The 15,485-nt window shown below is 36.4% G+C and overlaps 1 protein-coding gene across 5 annotated transcripts in view; it reads left to right on the top strand.

The window, feature by feature from the left end:
- Nucleotides 1–15,485, top strand: part of CGNL1 (cingulin like 1) — a 55,426-nt gene that overhangs the window by 12,908 nt on the left and 27,033 nt on the right. The window contains exons 1-9 of one of the 5 annotated variants that reach the window (XM_017737889.1): nt 86–317; nt 1,151–1,831; nt 2,003–2,750; nt 3,275–3,369; nt 4,298–4,391; nt 5,296–5,397; nt 5,775–5,923; nt 6,412–6,547; nt 8,351–8,563. In XM_017737889.1, the coding sequence (XP_017593378.1) occupies nt 1,170–1,831; nt 2,003–2,750; nt 3,275–3,369; nt 4,298–4,391; nt 5,296–5,397; nt 5,775–5,923; nt 6,412–6,547; nt 8,351–8,563 (2,199 nt within the window). In that variant the 5' untranslated portion in view covers nt 86–317; nt 1,151–1,169. Of the gene's footprint in view, nt 1–80; nt 318–1,150; nt 2,751–3,274; nt 3,370–4,297; nt 4,392–5,295; nt 5,398–5,774; nt 5,924–6,411; nt 6,548–8,350; nt 8,564–15,485 lie in introns of those variants that run through there. The other 4 variants (XR_001863177.1, XM_017737881.1, XM_017737869.1 and 1 more) reach the window with 4 other exon arrangements.

The raw sequence follows: 15,485 nt of genomic DNA, 5'->3' as shown, positions 1-15,485 counted from the left end.
AGAGGTTTGTTTTTCCATGAGATACCCTGTTGTTTTGGTTTCCTCCTGCTGATTACCATCATTTAGTGATCTTGGGTTTGTCAGGCCTCAGTGATGACTCAACTCCCCAGCTCAGTTCAAAAGTTTATTCCCTCCAGGTTTTGTATCAGTCTCACAGTCTTGTGTTCCATTCTTTTGTAGACACAGCTCCTACTGTCACTGCACTGCCTCTGCCTTTAGACAGTTGGCTCATAATCTGCCACAGACAGTAAAGTAAAACTGCCTGCAAACCCAGCTGTTAGAGAAAGAAAGAATGGCATTTAACATTAAAAACACAGGTAGGGTTGAATTTATTGTTTTCTAGATTGAAACAGTTTTGGCCCGTATAGGCTGGAGTTAGCATTCCCATTGCTTCTGAAAAAGGCACTGTCAACCGTGGAAATACTAGCAGTGTTTTTCTATTTTTGTTGCTCAGCAAAGTATCTTGTTTTAAAATAGCAACTAGAGTTTTTTGGAACAAGTTTACATTTGGGAGATTGTTAAATTAATCTGTAGGAAAGTTTATTCTTAGGGGTGACAAGGAGATAATAAATGAAAAAGTTTATTTTCAGATGTCATTAGAAACAAATGTTGAAACCCAAGTACCTAAAAACCACAACTCAGAGGAATGAGGATATTGACCTTCCTTGCAGTGCTTTAGTTACCTGAAACTCATAAAACCTAAAACTACCTGGTTGTGTTTTGTTCTCCTGGGCTTATATTTAAATGTTAATATGGCTGGTCCTAAATGCTGGCTTAAAAATGATCATTGGTTTGTGAAGGGTACAGTCTTTCAGTAAATATAGTGGAAATACCCAAAAGTCATGCTTCAATTCAAAAAATTATACCAGAGTTGCTTATATTTGAAGTCATTTGATTACAAAGCGATGAGCACCAACTGTGTGAAGGTAACATTCATAGAATAACATTACATTGATCCAGAATGTGTTAGTCTGGCATTTGTCTTTGTATCACAGCGTATTTGCTTGGGGCTTGGTAGAGCTTGGATATTGATTTCCCTGCATATTGCCATTAGTCTTCATAGTTACATTGAATGGTGGAATAAAGTAATTAATGAAATAATCTAACTTATTTAAAACAATGACAATTTTGTAATTTTTCTCCTTTTCAGGAATAATCCTCTGATAGACATGGAGCCGTATTTTGCTGGTTTTAAGCACATGCACCAGGACTATGAAGTCACTCTTGAGCTCGCAAGTGAAGAGACTCAAAAAACTAAAAATGCGCAAAATTCTAGGGCAGGGTCTTATGGTGTCAGCATTAGAGTCCAAGGAATCGATGGACATCCTTACATAGTACTGAACAATACAGAAGGATGTTTGTCAGAAAATCCTCCTCCTCCTGGAAAAGAACAGCAGGTCATTCCTCAGACTGTAAACAAGCCAGCCACAGACTCCAATACTGCTTTTAAGTTGGAGGACAAAATCAGTGAACGTACAAAATTTGCTGGAACACAGCACATGCAACCGTCTATGCATAAAAAACTGAAGATAACCAATGTGGCTGAAAAGGAAAGTGGAATGCCAGATTTTAGAGATGAAACTATGAAATCTTCATATTTGTTGAATTTTCAAAGACATCCTGAACTTCTGCAGCCTTATGATCCTGAAAAAAATAACTTGAACTTGGATAATTACCAGTCTTCTGTGTGCAGTAAATCTAAGTCTTTTGCAGATGAAAAAACTGAAGCAAAGCCTTGGATTTCCTCATCTAAAGTAGCATCCCTACAGAAAACAAATAAGTACCTTGCAGAGCCAACCAAAGCAAATTCAAAAAAAATACATCTGAACAGGTCAGTAGAAGATTCAAATCAGCAGCTGCTGGATTGTCCCAGTAGCGCTATCAGCCCCAGTGACACGTGTGTTTCAGAGTCATTTTCACCTGCAGGAGGATCCCCGTGTGTTAGCCCCACTGCTTATCCTGAGACAAAAAAACCTAGACCAGATGTTCTTCCCTTCCGCAGGCAAGACTCAGCTGGGCCGGTATTGAATGACTCACGGAGATCATCGTCCTCATCCGCTACTCCCACTTCTGCAAATTCCTTATACAGATTTTTACTGGATGACCAAGAGTATGCCATCTACGCAGACAATGTTAACCGGCATGAAAACAGGAGATACATTCCATTCTTGCCAGGAACTGGTCGTGATATTGACACTGGTTCACTTCCAGGAGTAGATCAGCTAATTGAAAAGTTTGATAAGAAAGTTGATGCTCACAGAAGAGGCAGGTCAGGAAAAAGGAATAGAATTCATCCAGATGATCGTAAAAGATCAAGAAGCGTTGATAGTGCCTTGTCATTAGGACTTGATGTAAATTCTGATTCTGTAGGTGAATTCAGTAAAAGCTTGGGTAAGTCAACTGAGCACTTGCTGAGACCATCTAAAGTTTGCCTTCACAAGCAGTTATCCAGAGATCAAAAGTCACCTTCCAAAGAGATGAAGATTTCTGCTCGAAGTATTGGAAAATTGCAAATGCCCAATAAAGACACTCAGAGTGGCAGTTTCAGCTCTTTGCAGCACCATAAACGTACTGGAGCTGATACCGAGAGCTTGACGGGTAGGTCAGCTACACTCCCAGGACAGAGTAAGAGAGAGGAAGTTAAAACAGTAACTTCCACTTTGTTATTGCCAAACCCAATCACAAGTACACCTGAATCAGGAGCCAAGAAGATCTCTGTAAAAACATTTCCGTCCGTCCCTAATATACAGGTAATTTTGAATTTGTTCTTTAAGCGGTCCTTTGCACTCTAGCATACGAAAGCTGCCATATTGTTAATTGTGTATTTTTCTGGTCTTCATTAGAACAAAATCCTATCATACAATACTTTCAAATGGGACTGTTCTGGAGAAATGTAAATATAAATTTTTTGTTGTTGTTGTAAGTATAGAAAACCTGATTTGTAACAAAACTGATTTTTGTATGGGTAAAGGAAGGTGGTGAGGCCAGACAGATTCTCGTAAATGATGTTATGATGATTCTTAAACATAGATGCACAAAAGTAGAATGTGAAAAGATATGTATGTGAAATCAAGTTGTTTTCTTTTTTCTTCTGGTGTGAAGTGTAGTTTCTTATTGTAGTAAGCCAAAATTCCAGTGGCTCTTTCAGAACTTAAGGTCCATAGTACATAAAAGTTTTCGTTAATAGGATAGAATGGAGAAGTCCAGTCATACCGTTTGTATTTATAACTCTTACAGGATTGTTGTCTTTTGACATTTTACTTTTATCTTTTAGGCAACTCCTGATCTCTTAAAAGGCCAGCAAGATCTTGCACAGCAAACTAATGAAGAGACTGCTAAGCAGATACTTTACAATTGCCTTAAGGAAGGGTCAGTAAACCTATTTAACTTTTGGATAGGAGACTGTATTTTCTCGGTATTTGTCTTCTATTACACTTAAAATGTGAAACAGTAAAGTGAAAGCTATAATTAAATTAAACATCTTTTTCACAATTCTGTATCTCAGCTGTGTCCTCTAAGGACTAATTATAGGATCCCCAAGTACCCAGGCTATCAAGACTTACATAAGGTATTGTACAGGATATGATTAAATGCCCTTGAAACTTGTGAATCAGATTATGGTTTGTCTTTTAAATACATCTGGAATTAAAGTTTGTATAATACAGAGGTTATTGGAGAATCCAGATCATACCTCATGGAAGTTTAAGCGTTTGGGTTTTTTAAAAACAGCAACAACAACAAAGTGTTATTTCCTAAGGTTTGACAGAAGCCCTCTTGTTGCTGTGCCTTTAATCCTTTGTGCACCTGTAACTCTTGGTATTTTCTACTGATAACTTACTGAAATATAAAGGAAGGTTTAATTAAAAATACATGATACATTTAAATTTCTTTTCATTCCTGATATAGCAGGTTCTGGGGCCTGTTTAAGTGTTATTTTATGGTACAATAGTCAGGGCTTGTAAAGCCTAGTACAACTACTTATTTTGGTCTGTTCGAATAATATACATGCTGAATATGTCTTTCCACAGCCACAGTCTTACAGAAGAGATTTGCACTTCAAGAGTTCAGTGATCTTTTTTGTTTGGTTGCCTTTCTAGAAAACAGTTGGAATACAAGTTTTTAACTCCTCCCTGTAAAGATTTTAATAAATCATAGTTAAGATAATTTCTGATTTGTTTGTATTATTTTGGGTGTTTTTGTGGAGATTGTAATTAGTTTGGACACTCCGAATTTGGTTTCATGTTAACAAAATAGTAACTTTGATCATATAATTGCTTATTTGTACTGTCTGTTTTAGAAGCCCTGATAATGATGATGCAACAAAGAGGAAAGTGAATTTGGTTTTTGAGAAAATTCAGACTTTAAAGTCAAGAGCTGCTGGAAAGACGCAGGTAAAGAATTCTTAATTTGCTTTGATGTGTTTCAATTGGTGCAGTATTCAGAGAGGGCTTGGAGAATCTGAATCCCCTTACTGACTTTAACTAAGCTATTAATGTAGTTCCTCAGGAGTATAGCTTAATTTTGATGGCATGAGAAGGATTAAATGCTTATTGTTTATTATTTTATCCTCTATGAGAATTAAAAATGAAAATTTTTTTCTTCATATTCTTCTTAATCTAGATATACCTGTGCTTTTTCAGAAGATTTTAAATGTAGTTGCTGACAGCGCAGTTAACCTTTTTAAGAAATCTCTTAGTATTTGAGAAGGAGTTGGAGCAGTGAAGAAAAATGTTAGGCACATTCACATAAAATTTCTTGGGTAAAGATAAAATTTCTTGGCAGAGATAAATGTTAGTCTTTTGACTGCAGTGAGACAGACATGGAATGAGAGACTCATGTAGCTTTTGTTATTAATGACAGCATTATTTATTTGCAAAACACACCCTAGGAAATTACTTAAAAAAGGTATTTGAAAAATCTGTCTTAAGATAAGGACATGCTTTCCTTTGATGTCCATTTTGCATAATTAGTGATATCTCAGTACAATTGGCCCCAAATACACATGATTTGATTCATATGTTGCTTAATTTGAATTTTTCTTTATATTTGTATATTTTCTGTTCTACTGTCAACCTGCCTTGAGCAATTACCAAGAAGTTTTATGAAAATGAAATCATGGTTTCTTTGAAAATCTTAGCTTGGCCTGACCCATATGAAAAATCCCTGGTGAGCTCAGGCAGTTGATGGTACACTTTGTTAGTCTTGCTTGTAACTTTGCTTTAGATTAAAAAAAAAGAAACTATTCTCAAGGAACATCTTGGCTTTGTGGGAATAAATGTCTATATTTAATTGTAGGTTTCGGATTCTTCGGCTGAAGTAAAAGCATTGGTGGAACAAAAAGCAGAACTTGAAAGGAAAGTGGAAGAGTTAGAGAAAAAACTGGATCTGGAAATTAGGGTACAGCACTTTGTTGTTATAAAGCTTCTGACTATTTCAAATACACTTTTAAAAATAAGTGACAACTGATCCTCCAGCTGAACCCCTTTTGCTTCATATTCTTCTTAATCCAGTTATACCTGTGCTTTTTCAGAAGGCTTTTTATTTAAAGTGTGGTTGGTCATAGCATTGTTACCCTTTGTAAAAAATCTCTTCTCAGTGTTTGAGAAGGAGTTAGGAGCAGTGACTAAAGCACATGCACAAAGAATTTCTTAGGTGTCTGCAGAGGTAAATGTTAATCTGTTGGTTGCAGCCAGACAGACATGGACTGAGAGACAAACTATTACTCATGTAGCTGCTGTCTACTATTTTGCTTAACTTTTGGTTACAAAATTCAGAATCAGCAAAACTCCAAAGAAGAGAGAGAGGCTACACGAGCAAGCCTGAAAGATCTTCAGTTGCAGCTTGATCAAAGTATATGTGAAAAGGAAGCCTTAAAAAAGCAGCTGGAAGAAAACGAGAAGGAACTCAGGCAAAACCTGGAGGAGTGAGTTAATTCTAGAAAAGTTATCATTGAAATTTGTACCTTTTCTTAAACCTTTTAAATTAAAAGTACCTGTGTCTCCAGAATATGTTGATGGAACCAGATGAGTGACATTTGTTACTGTAGGAAGTGTCTACATTTAAAAGAGCTACGTCTTTAGAATATCTAGAAGGAAGAGAAAGATTGCTGAATTTATAGTTTTCTTCTTAGTGCAAATTGCTTTAATATTTCACAGTCAAAATATATTGTTCAAGTCTTTGAAATGTGGAAACGTTTGAATGGCTTGAGTACCAGGTCTGAAATAAAATACAACTCCCCACTTAAATACCTTAGAAGATTTGTCATTTTTACCCCTCTGACATTTAATTTTTCTGCCTCATTATATCTCATTCTCTTGTGGGCAACATGGGAATGTGTGTCTTTTTAGTACTTGAATGAACAAATTAGTATTTCTACAAATTAAAAAATCCTGTCTGATTTTTACTGATGAGGCTTTTTCAAGTGAAGATGGAACAGGAGAAACACCAGACTGAGATCAGAGATCTTCAAGACCAGCTCTCTGAGATGCATGATGAACTGGATAATGCAAAACATACCGATGAAGGGGAGAAAGAGATTCTGATTGAGGTTAGTTACAAAGTACCAGAAGGAGGATCAGAAAATCAGAAAAATTGCATGAGAAGAGGGGATTAAGATTCTGGTGGAAGAAATACATGCCTTTGCTTTTCCTATTCTATTAATCCAAACCAATGTACCATTATTAGGTGACCTAAGAAAGCATGTTACGATAACTGCATTAACCCTAAAAGGAATACAAAGTGTAAGTACCATTGTTTTGTGGAGCAGGAGAACAGATATCTTAATGGTTGACACACAGGTGAGTTATCCACTATTATCAGATAATAATCTCAGTCAGTTTTAGCAAGTAGGATTTGTGTCAGAACAGGGAAGATCAGTTCAAAGAAGATGTATATATTATCAAGGCCAGATGAGATTCAACTAAGAAAATTAAAAGAACTCAACAGAGCAGTCTCTAGATTGTTGGCTTTCTATTGGGACCAGGGAGAAAAGAGAAGGGGTAAGAGTCTGGAGAGGAACAAAAGAGTTACAGGGTTTCTGTCACCTTGGGATGAAAGAGGAATTGTCTGTAGCCATGGTTATACTAATAAACTGATGATGAAATAGAAACACAGCTTATTAAATTTGTTGATAAGGATGTGTAAGAGTATCAGTGCAAGAATGTTAAAGATGTTTGCACGCAAGATCTGCTGAGTAGAATTAACTACCTTGTTTTGTATGGGTGAGATTTGATTACTCTTAAATTACTCTCTTAAATCTCAGGCACTGTAATTGAAAGTTGGACACAAGTAGGGGAATATCACAAATGATGGTGCTAGTACTGAAAAACATTACCTATGAAGAAAGACTTCAATCTGAATGGAGAAGTGAGGGAAGAGTCAAAAACACATCTTACAGAATGAAAGGTGATAGTGATCAATTTTTCTATGTTGTGTGGAGATAGAGTGAGAAATGAGAGACTTAGCTGCAGAGATTTAAAGAAAGTGTTAGAAAAAGTTTCTGATACTGATATTTAAACAGATACTGGTAATTAAACAGAGGAAGATACTCTCAGGGATGGTGGTAGGATCGCTTCCATTCTAGGCTTTTAACAGCAGAGTAGGTGATTCTGTCAGGAATGGTTTAGATGTACTGATCCTCCTTCAGTGCAGGGGAAGCCTACATTCTCTTTTGAAAGTACAATTATTCACAGCTTGAGAAATACCGAATTAGAGAATTCTTGAAGGGGTACATTTTTGACTGTTTCTGTTACTCTGTATTTTGTATGCATGCATGTCTTTAGTCTTCAGATTCACTGACTATCCACTCCCTTCCCAGCAATTAGGAGAGGGGAAATGACCTCTAGGCTTTACCCTGGTGGGAGGAGGAAGGGTGTGAAGACATGGACTTGGTTGGGAAGCACTTGTTTTGTCTTCAGCACTTGAAGAAGCAACTTTATTTATTCTTTCCAGCAGAAAAGAAAGCAAAGAATTATTGCTGAGTTTGTTCATCTTGCAACTGGGGGGAAAATGCTTTGTCTTTGTTCTTATCTACCTTATCGCTACTGAAAGTAGGATGTAGGAGTGACTCCTGTATTATTTGCAGATGGCATAACATACACCATTAAAATCTCTTGATAATTTTGCAGCATCAGACATGTTGACCTATTGTATAAAACATCAGCTATATGTTATACTTCTAGTAATATTAGGGTTTAGTAAATTTTTAGCTTTCTATAAAAGCTGTAAAAAATGTCAGTCAGATGAAACAAAGTTGTCCTTGGGGAGCTTATGTGCTTTCTTTCTGTGGAACATAAACAGAACATTCACATGGGCTATTTGACACACAGCTGTGTTTAATTTTGGGCTTTAGGAGCTGATGCAAATGAAGCAGGATCTGCAAGAAGTATTAATAGCGAAAGATCAGCAAGAAGAGATTTTGAGAAAGAGAGAGAGAGAGCTCACAGCTTTGAAAGGAGCACTTAAAGAAGAGGTATCCAGCCATGACACAGAGATGGATAAACTTAAAGAGGAACACAATAAAGAATTGCTGGATCTACGACAGAGCCTGGAGAAAGCAACAGAGGTACGTAAGTGATAACAATTAACTCAACAGGGAAAGGTCGTACATTTCTCAGATGCTGTATACCAGATGCTTTCAGGTACTACTATTTTCTTAGCAAAATAGGCAAAGATTTAGGCTAGGAGATTCTTGGCTGCTGAGAATAAGTTTTATTTCATACACACCTAATGTTTTGATTGTTTGTCACACCTGAAGTTGTGGTCGTTTCTTCAAGCAGTTATTCGCTGCATTTGCTTAATTGCAAACTTTGAGGGAGAATATATGGGAGTATAGTGCAGAGGACCATTTGCGTGTCTTGGGTTAAACAGAATCACCAAAACCTTGAAGATGCCCTTAAAGAGCACCAGTGTGCTTTGCCAGTCATAGTGTTCATATAACTTCTACCAGTTCTCTGCAGTTCTTTGCAGCCCATTGTTCCTACATTCAGCTTCTTGTGTCACATCCTGTTCCCTGGTTGCATTGTCCCACCTTGTCCATTCAACTTCTTTTTGTGTTTTGTGTCCTTTTCATTTATTGAACATAGCTTGTTTACTGAATGGTCAAAGGAGTCCGAGCACAAGGAAACAGCAGGGTTTTGGGTGTTTTGAATCAGACAGGAAGAAGACAGAACTGAAGGAATTGCGTCTTCCAGCATCAGTAGGAAGTCTTTGTGAGAGGGAGAATAGGAACAAGTTTCAGATGTGCATATTTGTTACTGTTTCCCAAAAGATGTCCTTTGTGAAATTTTCTTTGTAGAGGCAGCAGGTAGGAATATATTGACAGATTTTTTTGAGATGGGGACAGTTCTCTTAAAGTTTTGAACATTGTTTTTACAGTGACAGCTTTTTGTGTCTTTTCTGTATTCCCTTGTTTTATTTCTCAAATGTTTGAGAAAATTTCTGCAGGCAAACCGTGCTTGACCAATGTCAGAACTGTAGGCCCAGTTCTATGCTTAAAAATACCCATGCTAATATATGTTTTTTTACCTACACTGGTCTTAGGTGAGTTGTAGTTACCCTGCTGGTTGTGACCTAAAACATAATAAAGAACTGAGGTAAAATTAGGCTTGAAGCTCGAAAGAAGTTTCCAAAGCTTTATATGCTGTGAGCAAAGTAGGAGCTCGTGGAAGATGCTGGATAGATATTGTATGATTGAATTCTGACAAAAGATTATCCTTTTAAAGGATTGTTTTTAAATGTGCAATTTTCTTCAGAGGTTAGAAAATTTTATAAATGCTGGTTTGTTTATGCAGCCTAGGACTTGTACTTGAGATTGTTGGGCTTTGCTTAAATGTGTTGTTTCTCTGTTTTACATCATCATGAAGATATTTGACTTGTCTGAGCTGCATGAACTGAATAAACTTTTTTCTTTGAGAGAAAAGCAGAACATTTAAATTATCATTTTTTATTACACAGTAATTGTAGTGACAGCTCAACCTCAATGAACCATCTTTCAAAGTTAGTGCATGGCAATTTACTGTATTTCAATTATGGAACTGTAATTACGACTGACAAGAAATGAAAGAGTAGTCTGTTTGGCATAACAATAACACAGTCTGGGAAATGGCTCTATGACTGGGTTGCTGTGGCTTAGAGATAGTTATAAATAGCATTTATTTACTTGCATGACATAGTCTATATAATGGTAAATTTAATAAGATGTTCAAAAGTGAAATTTATTTGGTGTTGGTCTACGTACCAGTTCTCTTCCCATTTGAGTTGAAATTTTTATTTGAAGTAAAACTTCTAACATGTTTAATGGGAAGGTGGTGTTTTGTTTCGCTTTTGGTTTTTTTTTTTTAATCTTGCTAGTATTTGTACTCAGTGATTTCTTGAAGCACAACATTATTTTTATGCCTGCTGGCTGAGATTATTTGTTGAGTTTGATATATCATTTATCAGGAAAGTATAACCATTCTCTGCAGGAAGTTAGCTGACTGATCTGGTGTGATCTTATATATATTGTTAATTCTTTGGATTATAATTAATCTGAAATACGCAGGAGACATATACAATTGAAGCTACTTGGCCTGCTAATTTTTTTTTTTTTATATTATTGCAAGGTGGAAAGATTAATACAGGATGGCAGGACACAAGAAATCTACATCAAAGATTAGTGGAAAGGGTCATTCTGTTGTATTTGATGAGGAAAACAGGAGTGTAAATGCTGTAATAGTGGTTTGTCATACAGAAAATGTGGATACTGATGTTTGATAGATGAGGTTGTATCAGGATCTCTATGTACAAGAGTATTTGTACTTAAGTTGCTTCTAAATCATCCAGATTTGTACAATGAATAAAGGTGTTTCGTGATATATAGGCTGTTAAGGAAGTTTTTGCTGGGAGAAAGGAAGTAGTTTTTATGCCAGTGTTAAATCAACTGAATTTTCGTCTGCTGGAGGCCTCAGTTAGATTGGCAAGTAATGTACAGTGCATTTAGTCTGTGTGATTAGAATGCCACATAGATCTGTTTGGAAATAATGTTAGAAACATACTCAAGGTTATCTGGTAGAAGAACAGAGCAGGGTTGTTTGTCATTAGGATTCTGTTCTCATGTTCACTAATGTGGTGCTAGTTTGGGGGGTTTTTGTTGGGTTTTTATTGTTGTCATTATTTGGTTTCTGGTTTTTTTAATAGAGATTTTTATGTAAAGCCACAAATATCTTAATAGATGTTATTTTTCTTTGCTACAGTTTACCTTTTTAACTTATTTTTGTGTTTTGTCTTTTGCTTGTGGTGGTCTTGAGATGGCTGTGACTATTCTTGATTTCATAGCTTGTTTATTGAAACTGAGAGCAGACTGTTTTCATTTAACAAGAGGAAAAGTTCTACTCTTCCATAACATACCTCTGTGGGATAATAACTGCCTTTAATTTAATAATAAATTTTAAAATTAATGTCTTTCTGATTAAGAATAGATTCCTCCATAATTGCAAGATTAATATGAATTCCATTCCAGTTTTTCATGCCATAGAAGCATTTCTGTTATTTAATCTGACTCTACAACACAACAGTCCAGAATTGTACTTACTTTAACCATGAGTGCTCTATCACTGTACATGAAGTGCCACTGTTTCAGTAAAATTTGGAAATAGCTTTTGGAATGTAATACTGCAGGTAAAAGGTTGTAGCAGATTGCAACTAGTACTGTTCAAATTCCGCTGAAATTGTATCAGCTCAGGAGTGCAGTTGCAAACTGTTCAGCACTTCACATTTATGTCTGTATTTAGAGAAGCATTCTGAACAAATGGTGTTGTTCAGAAAAAGCTGTAATCATCACGTTAGGAAGAGGCTTATCTAAACCTGACCTTGACCGATTTATTTGGCATGTCGTATGTCTGACCTTGTTCTCAGAATGTTAAAACAGACACTCAGAGTTTAGAGTTGATTAATTTATCAACACATTTAAGAATGCAATGAAGCTGGTGATCATGTTACCATTAACTGACATGTATGTGTTACATATGATTATGTTATGATTAAAGAGAAGAAGGAATTTTACCAGAACAAATGTAGGAACAGTAAAAGACAGTTGTTGCTTTCTGCACATGTTACCAACTACAAGGGTACCCCGTCAAGATAAGAAAATTATATAAAGCTTTGGATATTATACATGAGAAGAAGCTTTGGTTTTAGCTTTTCTCCATCTTGTTAATTTAGGTGAATCTAGCACAAACTGTAAAGACCTTTGAAATGAAAAGTAACTGTTGAATCTTTTTCTACTTAACCTGATGATATGTTGTTTCTTCCTCAAAGCTAATAAAAATCTCCCCCATAGAGCAGAAACTTAACAAAAACTAGCTTAAGCATTCCAAATGATACTGAGATATACTCTGTATGCCTTTTTTGTAGAAATGGCTTGGAATTCATAGTTGAAATGTAAAATGAAGCAAAACTAAATTTAGAATATTCTGAGAACCTATTTTGGGAAGTACGGTTCAGTGAACAGTGGTTACCTAAGCTACTTGGGGAAAAGTGAAGGTATAAGTGTGGAACATTGCAGAGCCACTTTGGTACTTTTAAGTGATAGATTTAATGTATGTAACTGTAAAATTATGTTTGTATATATATATATGAAAAATCCCAGTAGGATCCTGCTACCTTGTTCCACTCTAAGGGAAATCTTGGGGTTGTAATTAATAATGCTAAAACCCATGGTCTTGATAGCAGCAAAAGAAGCAAATGATATAATGAGAATTACTCGGGCATGGAAACATCGTTATGCCCTCTTATGCATATCTGAATCTGCATCCTGAATGCTGTGTGTGAGGCTGGTTTGTTCACCTCAAGCAAGATATGCAACAATTGGAAAAGATTTTAGAGAGGTGATCTAGGATTTGAAATGCCATGGATGGGTATTTTCTTTCCTCTGCCTGCCTGAGGCAGCTTTTGCCACGTTGAAATAACACTTCTTTGTTTCAGTTACAGAAGCTGGTTGGTAACTGATCTAAACTGTGTACAGAGTCAAATAGTGGAGTGACTGGTCCAAGTCACTGTTTCATCTTTCATGACCTAGCCCCTCTCCCCCTTTCATTTTTTGCCCTCTTTCACCAGCCTTCTAAGCCTGGTAAGATTCTGATTGATTTTCAGTGTGGTACAAACACAGATGGAGAGAGGGTACACAGACAGAAGTGTAATGGTGGAAGGAAAGCTGCAGGCACTTCTTAAATAGGCATCATTATTGGAAACATGTATTTTAGAACTGCATATGAAACATTTGGGAGACAGATTTGCTTTGTTTTGCCCAATGTGCCTGTTCTGTGTGTGGAAAGGAAGTTGGTAATAGCATCATGCATGTTTTTAGGACCCATTAAATGAAGTACCAAACAAAAAAATTATGGAATATTAGTGTTGTCAACAAGAAAATAAAATGTGCCTCTAAAGCACTCTGAATATGTAACTTGGTGACTGTCTTGAAGTTCCACCTCCTCTAGTCTTTCATTTCTGTGCAATTTACTCCTCCATTTATTTGGTGGGTACGTATGTGTGTTTGGGTGCAGGCAGTACCATGAAACTACAGCTTGAGTGGGTTTTATACTGTATGTAGAGTCAAGAAAACCTCTGAGCAAAACTGTCCTGCAAAGTTCTGTTTGAGTTGAATTGGACCACATCTGTAGGATAATAAAAATTAATTCTGTTTATCTGTAATAGTCACTTAACTATTGTGAACCTTCCTCTGCTAGGACTATTCCAGTAAGTCTGTGTTGGGAAGGGGGGTCGTTAGTGTGAATTTTTGTTTTTTCTGTTTCTGAACCTCGGCAAGAGCCAGGTACTTCTTCAATGCCATCAGGAGGATCTCTAATCCTTACTAGCAGAAGCCAGTTTATGTATTCAGGTGATTTGTCTCTGAAAGTATATGTTTGTGTGTGCATGTATGAGAAGTGTTTGACTCTGTCAAACAGGAGGGAACAATGTGAACACAGAGTTAGTTAATATTTTACTCCAGTCTATCCAACAACTTCTGACCTTCAAAGGACTGTTAGTATAAGCCACTCTGAGTATGTCATGATACATAGCCAGGGGGATAATATGACATTGATACAGGTACTGGTTAAGAGGTTAATACTTTCCTGGCCCTGCATTTTATAACTTATATAAATGTTAGGTCATGCCTAAATTGGAAAATTTTGTTTAATATGCTCTGTGTAAAAGAGGGCTGCATTCTCAGTCTTAAAATGTAGGTATTTTAATATTTCCTTACATCTAATAAATGGAAACCTAAATAGTTTTGGAAGTAATATTAAGGACATGGTACCATTTCAGTCAGTGAAAATGACCTTGTAAGAAAACAAATCTTTTCTCTAAACTGTCACCAGTGAATTTTTAATGAGTTAGTAGAATGGCTCTAGCTGAAATGAAATGAGAGACCAGTCTGGCTTGCTTGTAAATTTGTGCACTTGCTTACTGAATAATCTCTTGAAGTACAGCAGAGAATTTAAGCTGGTTGCAGTGTACCTCACTAAGAGAGGGAAAAAACACTCACCCTTTTAATAGGTAACTAATAATAGTTAATTTCCAAAGGCATAGCCATGTGTTAAAGTTGGCTAGGCCTCATTTTGAGATGATGGGAAGAATTAATATAACCAGTGTCAGGTACAAAAATACCAAGTGCAGCCATTTAGGCTTTTTTCCAGAAGCTTTGTTGCTTTTGTTGTAACCTTTTTTTGGGGCATAGGGAGGATGGGGTGGGTGGGTTGGTAGCCTAACATTCCATTTTTAAGGAGTTTTCGTACTCCTTTTGTAGACATAGGAGATTTTATTATCCATGCCATTCGATGTTACTCTGTTATTCATCCTAAGGCTTCCAACTGCTTTAAGAAATAGTGTCTGGAGTTAGAAGAATTGCCTAAAGGTACACAGTGGGTAAAAACGCCAGAATTACAAGCAGAGGTACAAACAGAAATAAAGACCTGTTATTTGCATACCTGAACTTTGAAAATTAGATGACTGTAGCTGAATAATACTGATTTCAAAGCTCTCTTTACAAAAGGGCTAATAGTAATGGCATTTAAAGCGTTGTCGCTGTGTGGAGAATCACTACGTTTGTCTTTTTTTCCCTCAGATTCAGTCTTTGGGTCTAGAATGGTTTGGGATTTTTTTTCTTTTGTTGGAAATCACCTTCATGTTACCTAAGGAAATCCGTGTCTAGTTGTTTTATTTAAACTATTTTGTTTGTATAAAAAAGAAGAGGAAAAGACAATAGAAAGATATTTGATATCTCCATCACTGCTACCCCCTCTGGATCATCTGAGGGAGGTGGGTAGATATGAATCCCTGAAGCCACATGAAACTTCTTACATGTAGTTCAAGAAGTTAAACTAGTCGAGCATCAACCTAAAAAGGTGGCCCATGAGTCTTCAGAGCTGATGTCAGCAGCCAGTATCTTAATACCTGAAGTGTTCTACACCAGTGTTAGAATGAAGTGAGCAGCACCACCATTTCCTTTT

Source organism: Corvus brachyrhynchos, unplaced genomic scaffold (assembly GCF_000691975.1).
Source record: "Corvus brachyrhynchos isolate BGI_N302 unplaced genomic scaffold, ASM69197v1 scaffold200, whole genome shotgun sequence".
NCBI classification, from domain to species: domain Eukaryota; kingdom Metazoa; phylum Chordata; class Aves; order Passeriformes; family Corvidae; genus Corvus; species Corvus brachyrhynchos.
The sequence above is the reverse complement of the archived record's forward strand: the minus strand, read 5'-3'. Positions and strand labels throughout refer to the sequence as shown.